This window comes from Excalfactoria chinensis, chromosome 2, assembly GCF_039878825.1.
Source record: "Excalfactoria chinensis isolate bCotChi1 chromosome 2, bCotChi1.hap2, whole genome shotgun sequence".
NCBI lineage: Eukaryota > Metazoa > Chordata > Aves > Galliformes > Phasianidae > Excalfactoria > Excalfactoria chinensis.
Genome location: NC_092826.1, coordinates 114692372 through 114707107, shown reverse-complemented (window position 1 = coordinate 114707107; position 14736 = coordinate 114692372). Strand labels below are relative to the sequence as shown.

General features: G+C 43.5%; 1 protein-coding gene across 1 annotated transcript in view; it reads left to right on the top strand.

Annotated features, from left to right (window-relative positions):
• TRIM71 (tripartite motif containing 71) overlaps positions 1-7752 on the top strand; it is a 51036-nt gene extending 43284 nt beyond the window's left edge. Inside the window, exons 3-4 of the mRNA XM_072329635.1 lie at positions 3613-3747; positions 5924-7752. Coding sequence (XP_072185736.1) covers positions 3613-3747; positions 5924-7375 — 1587 coding nt within the window. The 3' untranslated portion in view covers positions 7376-7752. The remainder of the gene's footprint in view (positions 1-3612; positions 3748-5923) is intronic.
• The last annotated feature ends 6984 nt before the right edge of the window (positions 7753-14736 follow it).

Here is a 14736-nt window from a genome sequence, read left to right as displayed (position 1 = left end):
TGTTCGCTTGGTGGGGCATTTGGCAGTGCTTTAATTGAAATGTGGCAACTTGCAGTGGGGTCTGGTCATTAACTGAACATGGAAGAAGAGACTTATCTTGCAGCGTCAGAAGCTTAAACTTTGCCAGTAAGGATGGCGCAATCTGCTAATGCAGCACCTCTTTTCTCATAGAAATTGTGAGGGGAGTTGGTGTGAAGCAGATGAGCTGAACCTTGAATGCTCTTCTTGCTAGAGAGGGAGGTAGCTAAGAAATTTTTCTCCAGTGAGGGAAACTCACTGGAAGAGCTCAGTTGTCTTGAGCTTCTCTCTGCCCTTCAGTGGGAGCTTCCCTGTGGGTTTCTGTACGGAATTGGTGCTGCTGGTAGGCCAATCCCTGAGAAAGATGGCACTGCTGTGCTGCAAGGCATCCTTCTGGTGTTGTCACACTGAGTAAGCTTAAACACCCTTGGTGCATGGCTTTGAAGCCAGGCTTGCAGGTTGAAGAGCCTAAATGGAAGCCTAGTAAACAAAAAATGAAGTTGAATGAATCATTCTTTTTCTAACAGCAGAGATGAAAGGAAATTTGAAATAGAATGCAATATCACAAATGATCAGATAAGCCCTTAATGTAAATCTAGAATTTGTATCAAGTGAGCTCTATTTCTTTCTGTACTTCTTTCTCCAGGTACTTCTGCTTTGTGCCTTGCTTTAATGAATTCCTTAGTTTAATATATAAGCAGATAGTTATCAGGGAAGATGCATTTTTATACGTGACACTGTCCATACTACTGCTTTACCTTAAACTTCAGGCAACAAGTGCTGTTCTGCAGCACATGCTAAAATGATTCTGTATGCCGGACATGAGCTAACCTCTCCTGTAACCTTCCCCGTGTCAAAGCATTTTTAAACACTTTAACCACCAGAAGTGAGAATACTTCAGTTTGTTTCCAGTTTGTAGTCAGACCGTTTAAATTGACTTAGCTGTGATCTGTGCTGTGGCTGCACCAATATTACGATTGCTAAGCTGATTAATCCTAATATTCTTACTGTAAATATGCTTTGTGTAAAGTCTGCAGTTAATTTCTCCAGTAAAGGAACAGTAGGAAGCTTTTATGATGGAGAAAACTGACTGTCTTGGCTGAGTTGTTTTACCTTGCACTGAAGCAAGTAATTGGAAGAATCCTGAGAAACCAGCCATCTATCATTTTAATGCAAGGAACTGAAAACAAATAGTATTTATGGGCAGAACACCTTCAGAATGTGGCAGAAGAGGGCTAACCTGAGATGCAGAAAGTCCAGTCATTAGTTCATTTGATTTACTTCTAAAGTAAGAGAGGGTTTGACAGAGAATATGCTCCTCACAGGTTTTTCTCCTGTCCCCCCTAGATATCCTTTTAAAAAGGATGAACTTGCTCTTAAATTTCTCTGTGTTTAAGGTTTAAGTCTTCCATACAGAGGTGGGGAGGTGTGTATTTAAGGTTCTTCATCCATTATCTGTGGAAGGACCTTTTTTTAAACAGTTAGGTAAGCTTAACACTGATGCTCTGTGATACACTTGAACAGCCTTTACTCTCATGGTGTCTTCCACACAGGGCTGTGTTGTACAGCAGTGTGTTCAAATAGCTAATTCTCTGAACCAAATTATTTAAATCTAACACTCTGTGTTTGGATTAGCAGTCTCTTCTCTTTGAGACTTAAATTGTCCTTTTTCATTAACTTTGCTGCGTGGATGTAATTGTGGATGTACTCGTTTAATTTGGGTAGCAGTCTGCAGAAGCCACGCAATGATACCAGCACCTTTACAGTGGCTCCACATTTGTTTGTAGCCTGTCTTTCCCCTCGAGTGCTGCACTCTTCTGACCATAACTCTGATTTTTAAATAACTGGCACTAGTGAAAACAAGTAGTGTTGTATCTAGAAAAATACACTTAAATATTTCATAGGCACCTTATAATTAAGCCAAGATCAAACTATTGAGGTCTTTTGCTCAAGTTCTTAATGTCCATCAGAAGATGGGACATCTGGAGAACTGATAAAAATTGGAAATGACGAGCCCTGCTTTGGGTCCATCCATAGTCAGCCCAGGTATGCAGAAACAAAACCAAAATGTCATACTTCCTTGATGCTTCTGGCTCTTGAAGTCAGCTCCTCATTACTTTGTGTTACAGCATCAGCTGCCATGTCAGAACCACTGTAGCAAGATAACTACTGTGAGTTTCTTGCAGAAACAGGAAGCAGCTACAAGAAAGCTTATAGAGGTGTCTTGAAGGACACCGGGAGTCCAATGCAACTTCACCTTTTACTCAGAAGTGTCTGGAGCACATAAGAACTAGCCAGGCACGTCTGGGTCTGGAAAGAAATGCTGGAATTGGCATTTTGTTGGCAGGCGCTGACACCCTGGCTGCCAGTGACAGTCTGCAAGTTTATGCAGAGCTAGAGCTAATAAGATGTCAAATGTATGACTCGGTTGGTGTAACTACCTTGAGGCTTCAGCGAACTCTCTTTCAGTTGTATAAAATGCCTAGACCATGAGACTTGCTTGCTTAACAATCCTCATTAAGTACTTTGCAATCTGAATGCTGTGTGCTTTCGTCCTCTTCTGCTAAATGTGCTTGTGTTTGTATGTTGCTTTTTTGAGTAGATTTATAGAAAAGAACAAGGTGTTCCTAAGAGAGCTGGTAACTGTAGCTAGTGACAGATGTCTGCTGGACTGAATTACATTCCATCATGGAAACATGCTTGTTTGCCACATGGGAGCTTGATCTGCAAGGTTTCCATTTGTTGTGGCTCTCAGACACATCAAGTGCACGCACTGTCATTACTTAGATTTTACTGTGTTTGAGTATTGGTTTCAGTCCTGAAGTTGGCAGGATACATTGCCAAGTCCTTTCATTTTTGGCAACAGAAGGCTCCGGTGATATCCATAACAGAATGGAGTGTGTCTTGTCAGTCTTTTGGCTCCTGAATAGTCACATGAGTGCGTAGGTGCAAGCTGCAAATGGACAACTGCACCTGCCAACAGCAGGAGCCGCAGTAGTTGTTACTGGATTGGTAATAGATAACTGAACCAGATGGCTTCCTGATCGCAGCCCTCGTCTCCAGTTTTCCAAGCATGTGAGCTAGCTAGCCATTTCATTCACAAACACTGGAGTGATGAAGCTGGAATGAGAGCGTTGAGCGGTGCCTTTTTTAAAAGGATTTGTGGTGAAAAAGTTGTGCAGTGCTTGAGCAGAAAAAGGAATGCTGCTTCTCAACATTGTTCCTAACAAACTGGCTTCTCAGAGGACAGCTTCTATGCAGGAAACGCCTGCTGAACAACAGCGGATTTACCATGGCAGAGCTGTGACACCCTGCAGTAACTGGAAAGTGCAGGAGATTTTCATGCTCCCAGAAGTTGTTCTTTAAACCCCTGTACTGGTGCATGGTACAATGAAGTCATAAGCCCTGTACAGTAGACTTGTTTTTTTTTAACATATATATATATGCCAGTATTCAGGCTCTGCAGTATGAAGTGGGTGAAGACCTAGCAAATCTAAGGAGTGTTATTCTGTGCATTTTCCTAAAGGTGTAGTGAAATGTAAGTAAGCTCTTGCAGATTTGGTTGAGCCCTAAGAGTGTTATTTTTCTCTCCAGTTGAGTATTGAACAGGCCCAGGCTGTGGCAGAGCAAGTTGAGATGAAAGCAAAGGTGGTACAGTCTGAAGTCAAAGCAGTGACTACTAGACATAAGAAGGCCTTGGAAGAGCGAGAGTGCGAGCTGCTCTGGAAGGTATGTACCGAACACTTGTGCTTTGTACATTTGATATTGGAAAACTCTTTAACTTATATGCTAAGCAGATACACTACCATTTATGGTGAACTCATTGTTTTCTAGGGAGCCAGTTGCTGAGTTCTGCCTCTGGTTGGTTTTGTTTTGAAGGACTTCTTAACCTTATAAAAAAGCTTTTTTTTTTGTAGGGAATACTGTGTGCAAGCTTAGCCACACACACAAGGTGGGCACTCCCCCTGCTGGCTCAGCAGGAGTGCATCACATCTCAAGTACTGAGGTGCGTGATGTCAAGAGACAGTGCCATCCTGTAAAATCACTTCTCTCTTGCTTCCTATTCTGGTTGAAATGGTAATATTCTGGTGTATATGTTGCCAGCAAAATGACCTTTGTGTTATTTCATGTAAAGTTATTTCATGGAACTACACTTGCTAAGTGAGTTTAATCTTCTAAAGGAGAGGTTTGTATTAATGTTGTTTTCTTAGTACTGACATTTTTACAAGGATTCACTTTGTAGTTTCTGTACTTCTAAGGCTGTTTTTCTGAGGTACCTGTATGGAGGGAAATGAGTTCACTTTCCACTCTAGGCCTTCCCTGAGTAGCTCAATAACTTTTTCTTTTGAGGTGTTATATATAGTACAGAAGAAGTTAAGAGCTGCTCCTACCCGTTTGTATCTCAAGAGGTTGAATACACTGAGTGCACTTTAAAGGAACACCTGAGAACAAGTTTTCTTTGGGTTATAAAACATTTTAGGAAGGAAAAGTAGTTCTTGTTAGCGTGCACTGTGGAGGCATGGGAAACCATTGTAACAAGAGTAAGGAAGTTGAATATATATTAAGGAAGCATGTGAAGAGTGCTAGCATATTATTTTGGGTAACAAAGCTACCTAAGATCCAGAAAGTACCTGTGATTGGTAGACTTTCAGAAACTGGTGACCTTAATGAGCTATTGAAAGAAGCATCTCACTTTTTTTCAGAAGCAGCCATTACGCTTTATATGAAATGACATTCTTATACATCTGTTAGCTGGTCAGTGTTTAACCAAGGGCTCTTCAGACAGTGAGTTGTCCCTCACTAAAGTACACTGGTGATATTGTTCTGCAGCCAAGCAAGTATTCAGACATGAGAAAAGAAGTTTTTCCTACAATAAAACCATTACATGTTTGCAAGCTAAGTGCATTTGCCAAAGGATCCAGAGTGATTTTTCACAAGTAAAGACAAACACAGTCTAGCAAACACAAACAAATGCAGAACAAACAAACAAACAAAACCTGAAAGCAAACAAATAAAACCAACCAACTATTTTTGCTTGAGCTACAATTGCCCAAGAAGGGAACCGGCAGCTGCTGTCTGCGTCCTTTGAAGTAGCATTATGTGGCATCCTATTTTAAAGCAGTAGTTCAGTGTGGCTGCTGGTATTTGTGGGAAAATATTAAAGCAATTGGACCCTAAAAATTCCAGATGTCTGGTATTATCTAATCACATGAAAACAGTTTGGACAGGCAAGGAAGTAAGGAGAGCCCATATCCATTAGCTGATGCCAACTCTTAGGAGGCTAAGAGTTATGTGATTAGAGCCTGCCTTCTGAAGTTGGTCTCAGCTCTCCCTCTAGAGCAGCCTTGGCCCCTGATCTTTTCTGGGTGCCCACAGTTAACTCTTTTCTCTCCAGAGTCATGAAATAAGATGTACTTCCTGATGATCTGTCAAGTACTCTGCATCTAGAAGGCAGAACAGCTTTTAAAGAAGATTGTCATTATCAGCAAATGACAATGATCAGCAAAAGAAGAAGCAAATCTTCTTTTCAAATGGAATACTGATACAGTAGTTCCATGGAGGATGAATGTATAATATTTAACTGAAGGACTGGAAAAAATAATCATCTGAATTTGGATAGATAATTGCTTTTCCTTGTTTCTGCTCCTCTGCATCAGGGTTTCTAGAGATTTGTCCGACAGTTCTTGGTCTTATCATGTCTTGAGTCAGCATGCTGCAATAAGTATCTTGACTGTTTACGTAGAAGCGGTGCTGGGATGTGTTTTGGTGTTGAGAACTCTTGGTGATCGGTGGGTGGTTGGACTGGATGATCTTGTAGGTCTTTTCCAACCTTGATGATTCTATGATTCTAAGGGTCGTCTTTTCTGACATGTGCTTTTTTCCCCCACCCCTCATCCTCTCCCAGGTGGAAAAGATTCGTCAAGTCAAGGCTAAGTCGCTCTACTTGCAAGTTGAAAAGTTACGTCAGAACCTAAATAAGCTGGACAACACCATTAGTGCTGTTCAGCAGGTCCTGGAGGAAGGTCGTACCATAGATATTCTTCTGGCCCGGGACCGTATGCTGGCTCAGGTGCAGGAGCTCAAGAATGTGAGAGGCCTTCTGCAGCCGCAGGAGGATGACAGGATCATGTTCACACCCCCTGACCAGGCATTGTATATGGCCATTAAATCAATGGGCTTTGTCAGTAGCGGGGCTTTTGCTCCTCTGACTAAAGCCACTGGGGAAGGCCTTAAGCGTGCACTGCAGGGTAAAGTAGCCTCTTTCACAGTTATAGGCTACGACCACGACGGTGAGCCTCGCCTTTCAGGAGGTGACATGATCTCTGCAGTGGTAATGGGCCCAGATGGAAATCTGTTTGGGGCCGATGTCAGTGATCAGCAGAATGGAACCTACCTGGTCAGCTACCGTCCACAGCTAGAGGGAGAACATCTGGTGTCCGTGATGATGTGCAACCAACACATTGAGAACAGCCCCTTCAAAGTTGTGGTGAAATCTGGGCGCAGCTACATAGGTATTGGGCTACCTGGGCTCTCGTTTGGCAGTGAAGGAGACAGCGATGGGAAACTCTGCCGCCCCTGGGGGGTTAGTGTAGACAAAGAAGGCTACATCATCGTGGCTGACCGCAGCAATAACCGCATCCAGGTGTTCAAACCTTGTGGGACATTCCATCACAAGTTTGGCACTCTAGGTTCCCGGCCTGGCCAGTTCGATCGTCCCGCCGGTGTGGCCTGTGACGTCTCACGCCGGATCGTCGTGGCTGACAAGGACAATCATCGCATCCAGATTTTCACGTTTGAAGGGCAGTTCATTCTGAAGTTTGGGGAGAAAGGAACAAAGAATGGGCAATTCAATTACCCGTGGGACGTGGCCGTCAACGCAGAGGGCAAAATCCTGGTCTCCGACACAAGGAACCATCGCGTTCAGCTGTTTGGGCCCGACGGTGTGTTTCTTAATAAGTACGGCTTTGAAGGGGCACTCTGGAAGCACTTTGATTCCCCCAGAGGTGTGACTTTCAATCACGAGGGCCACTTGGTAGTGACAGACTTCAACAACCATCGCCTGCTGGTCATCCACGCAGATTGCCAGTCAGCACGCTTCCTGGGCTCGGAGGGGAGCGGGAATGGGCAGTTCCTGCGCCCGCAGGGAGTGGCGGTGGATCAAGAGGGGCGCATCATTGTGGCCGACTCCAGGAACCACCGGGTGCAGATATTCGAGTCCAATGGTAGCTTTTTATGCAAGTTCGGCACTCAGGGAAGCGGCTTTGGTCAGATGGACCGTCCTTCAGGTATAGCTGTCACCCCTGATGGCATGATTGTTGTGGTCGACTTTGGAAACAATCGAATTCTCGTCTTCTAATCTGCGTTTGAATTTGGAAGAAACTGTCTCAGGGAAATTCTTCTAAGAGAAAATGAAAAAAAAAAGAAAAAAAGAAAAAAAAATACAACGTTGATTCAAACCTACCTCATCTTTAATTTTTTTACAGATGAATGTACTTATCTTTTCTGCAGGGAGTGAGCCTGTAAAGTTAAATTCTATCTACCTCATTGTCCTCCCTTCCCTCCCTGGTTTCTCTTCCCCCCCCTCCCAATCCCAACACACTCGCAGTTCAGAAAATTATACCTCGCCCCTGATGGGGTTTCATGCACAAACATGTGTTGCTGTGCACATTAGGTGGTTTGTGTGGTGAATTCTGTAGGCTAAGCCAAAAAGGCTCTGTATCACTTTTTTTTTTAATGGAGAAAACGTTAGTAGATATTTGTAGAGAGCTTGTGTTCCTGACCGTACTGCATTTCTGTGGGTGGGGACATGGGAGGGGGGATATGTTTTGTTTTGTTGAATTGCTGCTGCAGCAGAGAACTTCTTCCTGTTCTCCTTTTTTATACCTCAGTGTGTTTGATTTACTGGTGAGCACAGCGTTTTGTTCCCAGAAGACTTCTGAACGTCTTGTGGAAGTGAGTGGGATTCACTCGCCAGGAGGAGCGAGTTGGCATCTTTTTGGCATTTCTGTGTGGGATTTTGTTTGTTGTTTTTTTATTTTCCCTGAAACACAGTAATCCAACAGCACAAAGAGAAAGCTGATGAAAATGCACAATGAGCTTTGAGTTGAAACCAAATTGTTCATTTTAGTGGCTTAGTACAGTTGTCGTAAAGTTTAGACAAAGAAAGCGACGCGTTTGTTAATGTAACCCGTTGTTGAGGTTTGGGGTTTTTCTTTTAACCCTTTCACCTGAAAGCTAAATTAGTTTGAAAAAAGAAAGTTTCTTTTATCAGTACGTGAGCCTAATCTAGGTAACAGAGGTTAGAGGGGGCATCGAAACAAGGAAAAAATCAACCCTTGGTTTACGTTTGTGTGAAATGACGAGTTCTTTTTTTCTTCCTCCCCCATGAAGAGTCTTTTAAGGGAAAGAAAAAAAAAGAGTTGAGTGGATTTGTTAGAACAGAAGTGGTACCTTTTTCCAAACTTAAGAAATAAGCACAGCTTTGGAGATTCAGGGTGAGTTTTGGAGAATTTAAGTCTGTTGTGTTTAGAGGATTGCAATAACTTTTATCCATGATAAATGCAACTGGTTTGTTTGTTTGTTCATCTTTTGGCTTCCCCGGGAAGCTGGACTGGAGAAGTCCAGAAGCTCTGCTTTACTTTTTAGGGTGGGGTGAGCCTGTGGCTCCATGTAGTTCTTGATACAGATCAAAGTGAAAAGCTACAAGTTCCAGCCTAAGGCAAACTGCATCGAGATGAAAATTTGCTTCTTTTTTCTTTTTTTCCTGTTTCTTTTTTTCCTTTTCCAGGGCAGTACCAAAGAATTCTGTGTGAAATAACCGAATATGATCCATAAAAGCTTGGAGGCTGGGGGAGGCGAGCCCCTTCAGGGATGTAAAAATTGCTTTTTTTTTTGAGATGCAGAAACTTTCTGGGAGAGTAGAGATCTTTCTAAGGACTAAGGACTAAGTTCTAAGGACTAAGGACTTTCTAAGTACTAAGGACTTTGAGTCCCTCGGAAGATTCAGTCTTATTCTTTTCTGTTTGACTGTTAGTGCAGATTCTAGTTTCTAGAATTGCCACTTTACCCTCTGGATAAGGCATTTAGTGGCAATGGTTAAAGTAGGGAAAAGGGCTTCTCTGTCACTCATGGATGGAAGGACTATCCAGTCTTTGCCTCGGAAATGCTTTGGGATCTCCATTACTGTTTGCAAGAGAAAGTCTCTGATACATAGGCATGGTCACTACCAAAGTCTGAAGGGCCTTAACCATCCTCGGAGGAAAGGGTTCATCCCGCTGCCAGCTGCCATGCACAGAAGTGTCCTGAGATTGAAAGGCTCTTTACAAATTAGTGAGAAATCACAAGGTGCACTTTCCTTCTTGCTGCTTTTCCCCTCCAATGAGTGTTTGACCTTCTGGGTTTTGTAGAAATCCTGTTGCATACAGACGTCCTTCACTTAAAGGAGGCTTAAACTAAAGGACCAGAAAGAAAAAGACCGATTCAATGAGATGGCGAAACCTCTTTTAAAAGAAGGGTTAGGAAAAACACCTAAATTAAATAAAGTAACTGTGCTGCCTTTCAGCCAAAGCCTCGAGGAAGCGAACTCTTCAAAGCAGTGTGTTTCAGCTGGGCTTAATCTTAGGGATAGCATGGTTTAAAAATAGTCTTCAAAAGGATAATCTTTTATACAGATGTCTGTCATTAAACTTGTGTGGCCACTCAACATATGGGTATGAGAGAAACCTAATTTACCTTCAGCTTCAAGTTCTACTTGTGTCCATGCCTCTCTCCTTGGGGGTGGCCAACATTTGTGGCAGATGGCCCTGTTTGTTTTGTATTATTCAGTCCGAGAATTATTTGAAGTTTGGACTGTGAAAATGAATACCCTGCAAGATCCTAGATACCAAAGAGAATTGGTTTTAAAAGCTTTAATATTTAGTTTGCGGTGTTCTTGAGTTTATCCTGTCATGTCTTAATGAAAATGCCAGGTCTGTTAATATCTTGACCTGAGTGGCTGTCAGTATTTAGAGCATTCTAGAAATGCTCTTGTGCTTTAATGCTTGTTGGGTTCCCCCCTTCTCGGGGGCTGGGAGAAAGGAATTGTTTTCCAGGCATTAAAAAGTAAAAAAGGCTACGCGTGTGTTCACCCTTGCGTTGAAGAGCAGAAACATCCTTGCCTTTCTCCAGCCTGCACTGTGTAGAAGGTGACATAGAAGTTGCCCTCTGCTCTTTTGTATGGAGCCATTGCACAAACCACCGGTCCAGCTCCCTCAGGAACAGGAGCAACTTCAACTTCTTAAGTTGCTGTCTGCTTAATCAGTGGATTTGCTTACAAACAAAGGCCTCACATGTCAGGGAGCTCTTTTGTTTTAAAAACGCTACTGTTCAGCTACCCAGAATAATTCCAGATCTTTGTCATAGTGCTAAGCACGTTCGGTCTCATTGAAAAGCAGTAGTGTAGCTTATAAAATGGAGTGTTTTATATGCAATGAAAATAAGCAACAATAATAATAAGCTCAATGCCAACAGCAGATGCCCCGTAGGAGCTTTTAAAAAGTAATATACAGTTAATTAACGAGACTCAAACCTTGCTTTTTATCCCATGTGTGTTTTTGGGCTGTGCGTGTTCTAAGGTTAATGCCCCAGTACCATAACATACATGGTGAAAGTGCATGGGGAGAAAAAAAGAAAGCAAGGTTTTGATGCTGCATTGCAAACCAAACAGGCCAAAGTGTTTGGAGTAATCTTTTGAACCAGCAGAGGTAGCATGGAGAAGGCCGAGGTGAGCTTGTGCCTCTTTCTCTTAGCTCCAGCAATGGCCAGTGAGAGATGTGGGTAACAGACCTGTTGACTTGAACTCCCAAAGGAATTCCACCTTGCCAGGTTAAACCGGTGGCTCTTGGTAAACTTGCTTGACAATGTTATCAGCAGTCAGTATGGCTGCTCCAGGGTCAGCCTGTGAAGCAATCGTGTTCCTTCTCAGTTAAGCAGGAACTTCAGCACCAAGCTGAAGCAGATGCAATACTTGATAATGCAGGTCCGTCAGATAACTCACTCCTTTCATTTAGTACCTTTGAAGTAGCTTGAAGGGAGCCCGTAAAGAAAGTGAGCAAAGGAGGACAGTGCCCAAAAAAATGATGCTTATTGGGGCCAGACGTAACTAAGATGAGGGAAGGAAGAACAAGGCGTTCCCTTGGAATTGCAGGAAAATGGGCCTGGTCTGTTCTGTTAGAGTGAAACCAAAATCATTTCTGGGTAGCCTTATCAGGCCATATCCTTGATCATAAAATTTGCTTTATTTCTGGTTTAAAAGAAACTGTGCCAAAGTGTTTTGTTTATTTTATTATTATTGTTGTTATTTTTTTCTTTTTAAAGGAGTGTAAGCCAAACGGTGCCAAAAGGTAAGAGGTATTTAAAAATAGAGATATTTAGACACAGTTTGGAACTGTATAAAAATGAACACTGGTACTTGTGTTAGACAAATATTGTACCTTTTGGTCTTCAAGTTCTTGGGAGTTTGAAACCCAGTCCGATGTGGTACAAAATGCACAACGAGAGATGCCACTGTCTTTTTCTTGAAGTTCTACCTCACTTTGCAGAAGTTAATCATCTACCTCAGTTTAGCAGCAGACAGGTTTGAGAAATAGCTGGGAAATCTGCCTTGGCAAAGGATTCAGCCTGCTTTGTGGGCAGGCATTTAACGGATAGTGCATACAATATGATGACTTCTTGCTTTTGTTGGCGTTTTCCTACCCGCCCCTGGAAATACTAAGCTGCCCTTGCTAGAGAATCTGTAAATGAAACCAAAGGTTCGTGTATTCTGGCAAACAGGACTGCGATACCTGAAACACTTGAGTTTGTTCCATTTTCACTACGAAGTTTGGAGATGTAGACTTGGTTCAGTATTATGACACTACTGGCTGACATACTCCTTGTCCATTTGCAGTGTTCTTACATCTTTAAGACCTTTAGGTCTTCTCTCTACAAGAGAAAACTTTAATGCACACCTCCAAGTCTGTCCTGTTCCTGTTTGGAAAGACTGATGTTACGATTGCTGCAAACGCAATGCTATACCAAATGCTTGAAGGGAATGTGATACTGATTGGTTTTAGACTTGGTGATTATATTAGTAGCTTTCTTGACACAATGGGATTTTTTCCACCATGACAGAGCAACCAAGTTCCTATTCCTGGAGGGTGATATTCAGATATTGTTCAAGAGAAGTTCAGATATTGTCAGGAGAGGCAGCTGAAAACCAGAATGTTGGGTTTTTACTGAACTGAGATAGTGACGTGCAGCATGCCCCTTGCTTTTCCTGTGGAGTGAAGTTGCAGAAGCACATTTTCAGATCACTGTATTGGAAGATCTCTTTTCTTCCCCCGCTCGCTTGTGGGGGTGATGGAAGCGGGTACAGAAACTCCCTAATATTGATGGGCTGTGTTGGGTTTGGTAAATGTTATGGTGGAAAACATACATTGATGTCTCTAAGTGATCTTACGGGTTGACAAGCCAGAGTGGCATCTTTTCCATCATTGTTTAACCAATAATGGTTCTAAAAATGCTTTGTGTACCTGCATGGTCTTAGACCTTCTATTAATGATTGTATCAACTTACAAACTCAGGTAGATAATTTTTTAAGCTCTTTTCATAGAGCCTTACTGACTGAATGTTAAGTGTCTGTGTAGTGACGTAGTTGAGTAACTTCCTTTTTGAGCTACCAGACTAGTTAAAACAAAAGAAGTCCTTTTATAGGTTTGTAGAGTCCTTTTCAGATGACGTAGTAGTTTTTCCTTCCGAGGGAGAGATGTCTGTTTCTGGGTTATGATGTTTTTAGTTTCTTTTCTAAAACGACTGAAAAGTTTTTACCTAGGTTGTAAGGTGTGATAGTCACCGGCGTTGGTGGGGGGGTTCTTACTGTATGTGAGCTGTTGTGCTGCGCATCACCTGTCACGTGCTGCCTGGCTTAGTCGGGTAGAAATGAGAAGCCCGCAAGAATATGGAGGTCGCTCACTTCAGGCTCGTGTGTGTGACAAATCGTGTTTTCTCTCCTCCTTTAATTGACTGCAGAGTACAGCCCCCATCTTATAAAAGAAGTTCATTACTGGTGTGTAACGTGTTGCCTCAACACAGGCTTGTGTCAGGATCTGGAATGGTTTTGTCAGCCCTTGGATGTTGGGCATCTTGAGACAATTGGGTTTGTAGTTTCCTGTTCTGCTGCAGTTGTTTTCCTTCTACTTTAGTGATTAATCATGCTGCTCTCCTCATAATAATACAAATGTCTCAGCAGGACAGACAGTGCTCGGCTTTTAATGAGCTGCTCAGAGCTTTTATATCTAATGGATAATGAAACAGGCTGTGACAAGAACCTCCGTGCTCCAAACAGGGCATCGCATTTCTGCTCGGACAAAAGGCGACGTTGGGAGATGTGGGGTGTTGAGTACTGCAGGAGGGAAACGCGTGACAGGTTATGCGCAAACTTTTACGTAGGATAAGTAAAGCAAAACGTTAGAACTTCTTGTGTTAATGGAGGCTTCTGAATGTATCTCTGTGGTCCATAGGGGAAGGCTGAAGGATGTAGCAAGGAGATGATGTATCAGCTACTGGCAGCCTTAAAACAAAGTCAGTGTCTCTCTGGACTTTAAAATGTTCCTATGCAGTTTATTTTATTTTTGTTTAATCAAATAAATGTGAGGAGTTTTTTGTTGTTTTTTTTTCATGGCAAATCCGTGTCTGTGTTTTTCTGTATCCATCAATACAAGGTCAGGATGGAAAAGGAAAAAAAAACAAAGCCCTCTCCTGGCTGTGAGCTGCCCGGCTGCGGCTTTGATGCTGCTGTGGGATGCTATTGATAACCTGAACTTGAAGGCACAGCTGTACAAGGGGAGGAGGAATGCCGGGTTGCTGTGGAGAGGCGTAAGTCACGATGCAGTGTCTTCCTGCGGTGTTGACAGGAGCCCGCGTGGGCCGTGCTGGGCTCAAGTCGACTCGCTTGGGCCGCTCTTCACCTCCAGTCTAGAGTTGGAGCCGCCCCCGGCCCTGACCCCTCGCGGTGCGGAGGCTTCAGCACGGCAGCAGCATCCCGCGGCCGCTCCGGGCGGTGCAGCCCCAAAGGCAATGGAGCGCTGCGATGAGAGCCCCGTGCGGACGGAGCGGGGGGGGGGGGGGGGGTCGTGGGCTGCACCCCGAGCTGGGGCATCGCTGCATGCCTGCGGGCATCGCGCTGCGGTTTTGCATGTGAATGCACCGCATTCCTTGGGGGGCTGGGAAGGGCCGGGAAGAATCCTCTCCATTCAGGACGCAGGACCACACAGCAAGCGGCTCGGACCTTTTTGTACTGAATCGGTCAATCTGCTTTGACATGAGCCATGCTTCGGCACTGGGGCTCCCTGCTTTAGAGAAGGGTGATACTGATAGACCCGAACTGCTCCCCCCTACCTGGGGACAGCGTTGGTGCCACTCCTACACCAACCATCAGAAATATGGCATACCCTTGGTTCAGCAGTCCAACAGCCTCAGGAAGACCCAGGGCTGCTGCTTACCAGAACAGAGAGGCTGTGCCAAAGCGTGTTACTGCACTGCTTCAGTCTTTATCCCACCTGAAGGGAAAGATGAATGTAAACACGCTGCACCTTATTTCACAGAATCACAGAATTTTTCAGGTTGGAAAAGACCTAGAAGATCATCTAGTCCAACCATTACCAATACTTCCCAGCTAAACGGACTGGGTGCCATTTAACG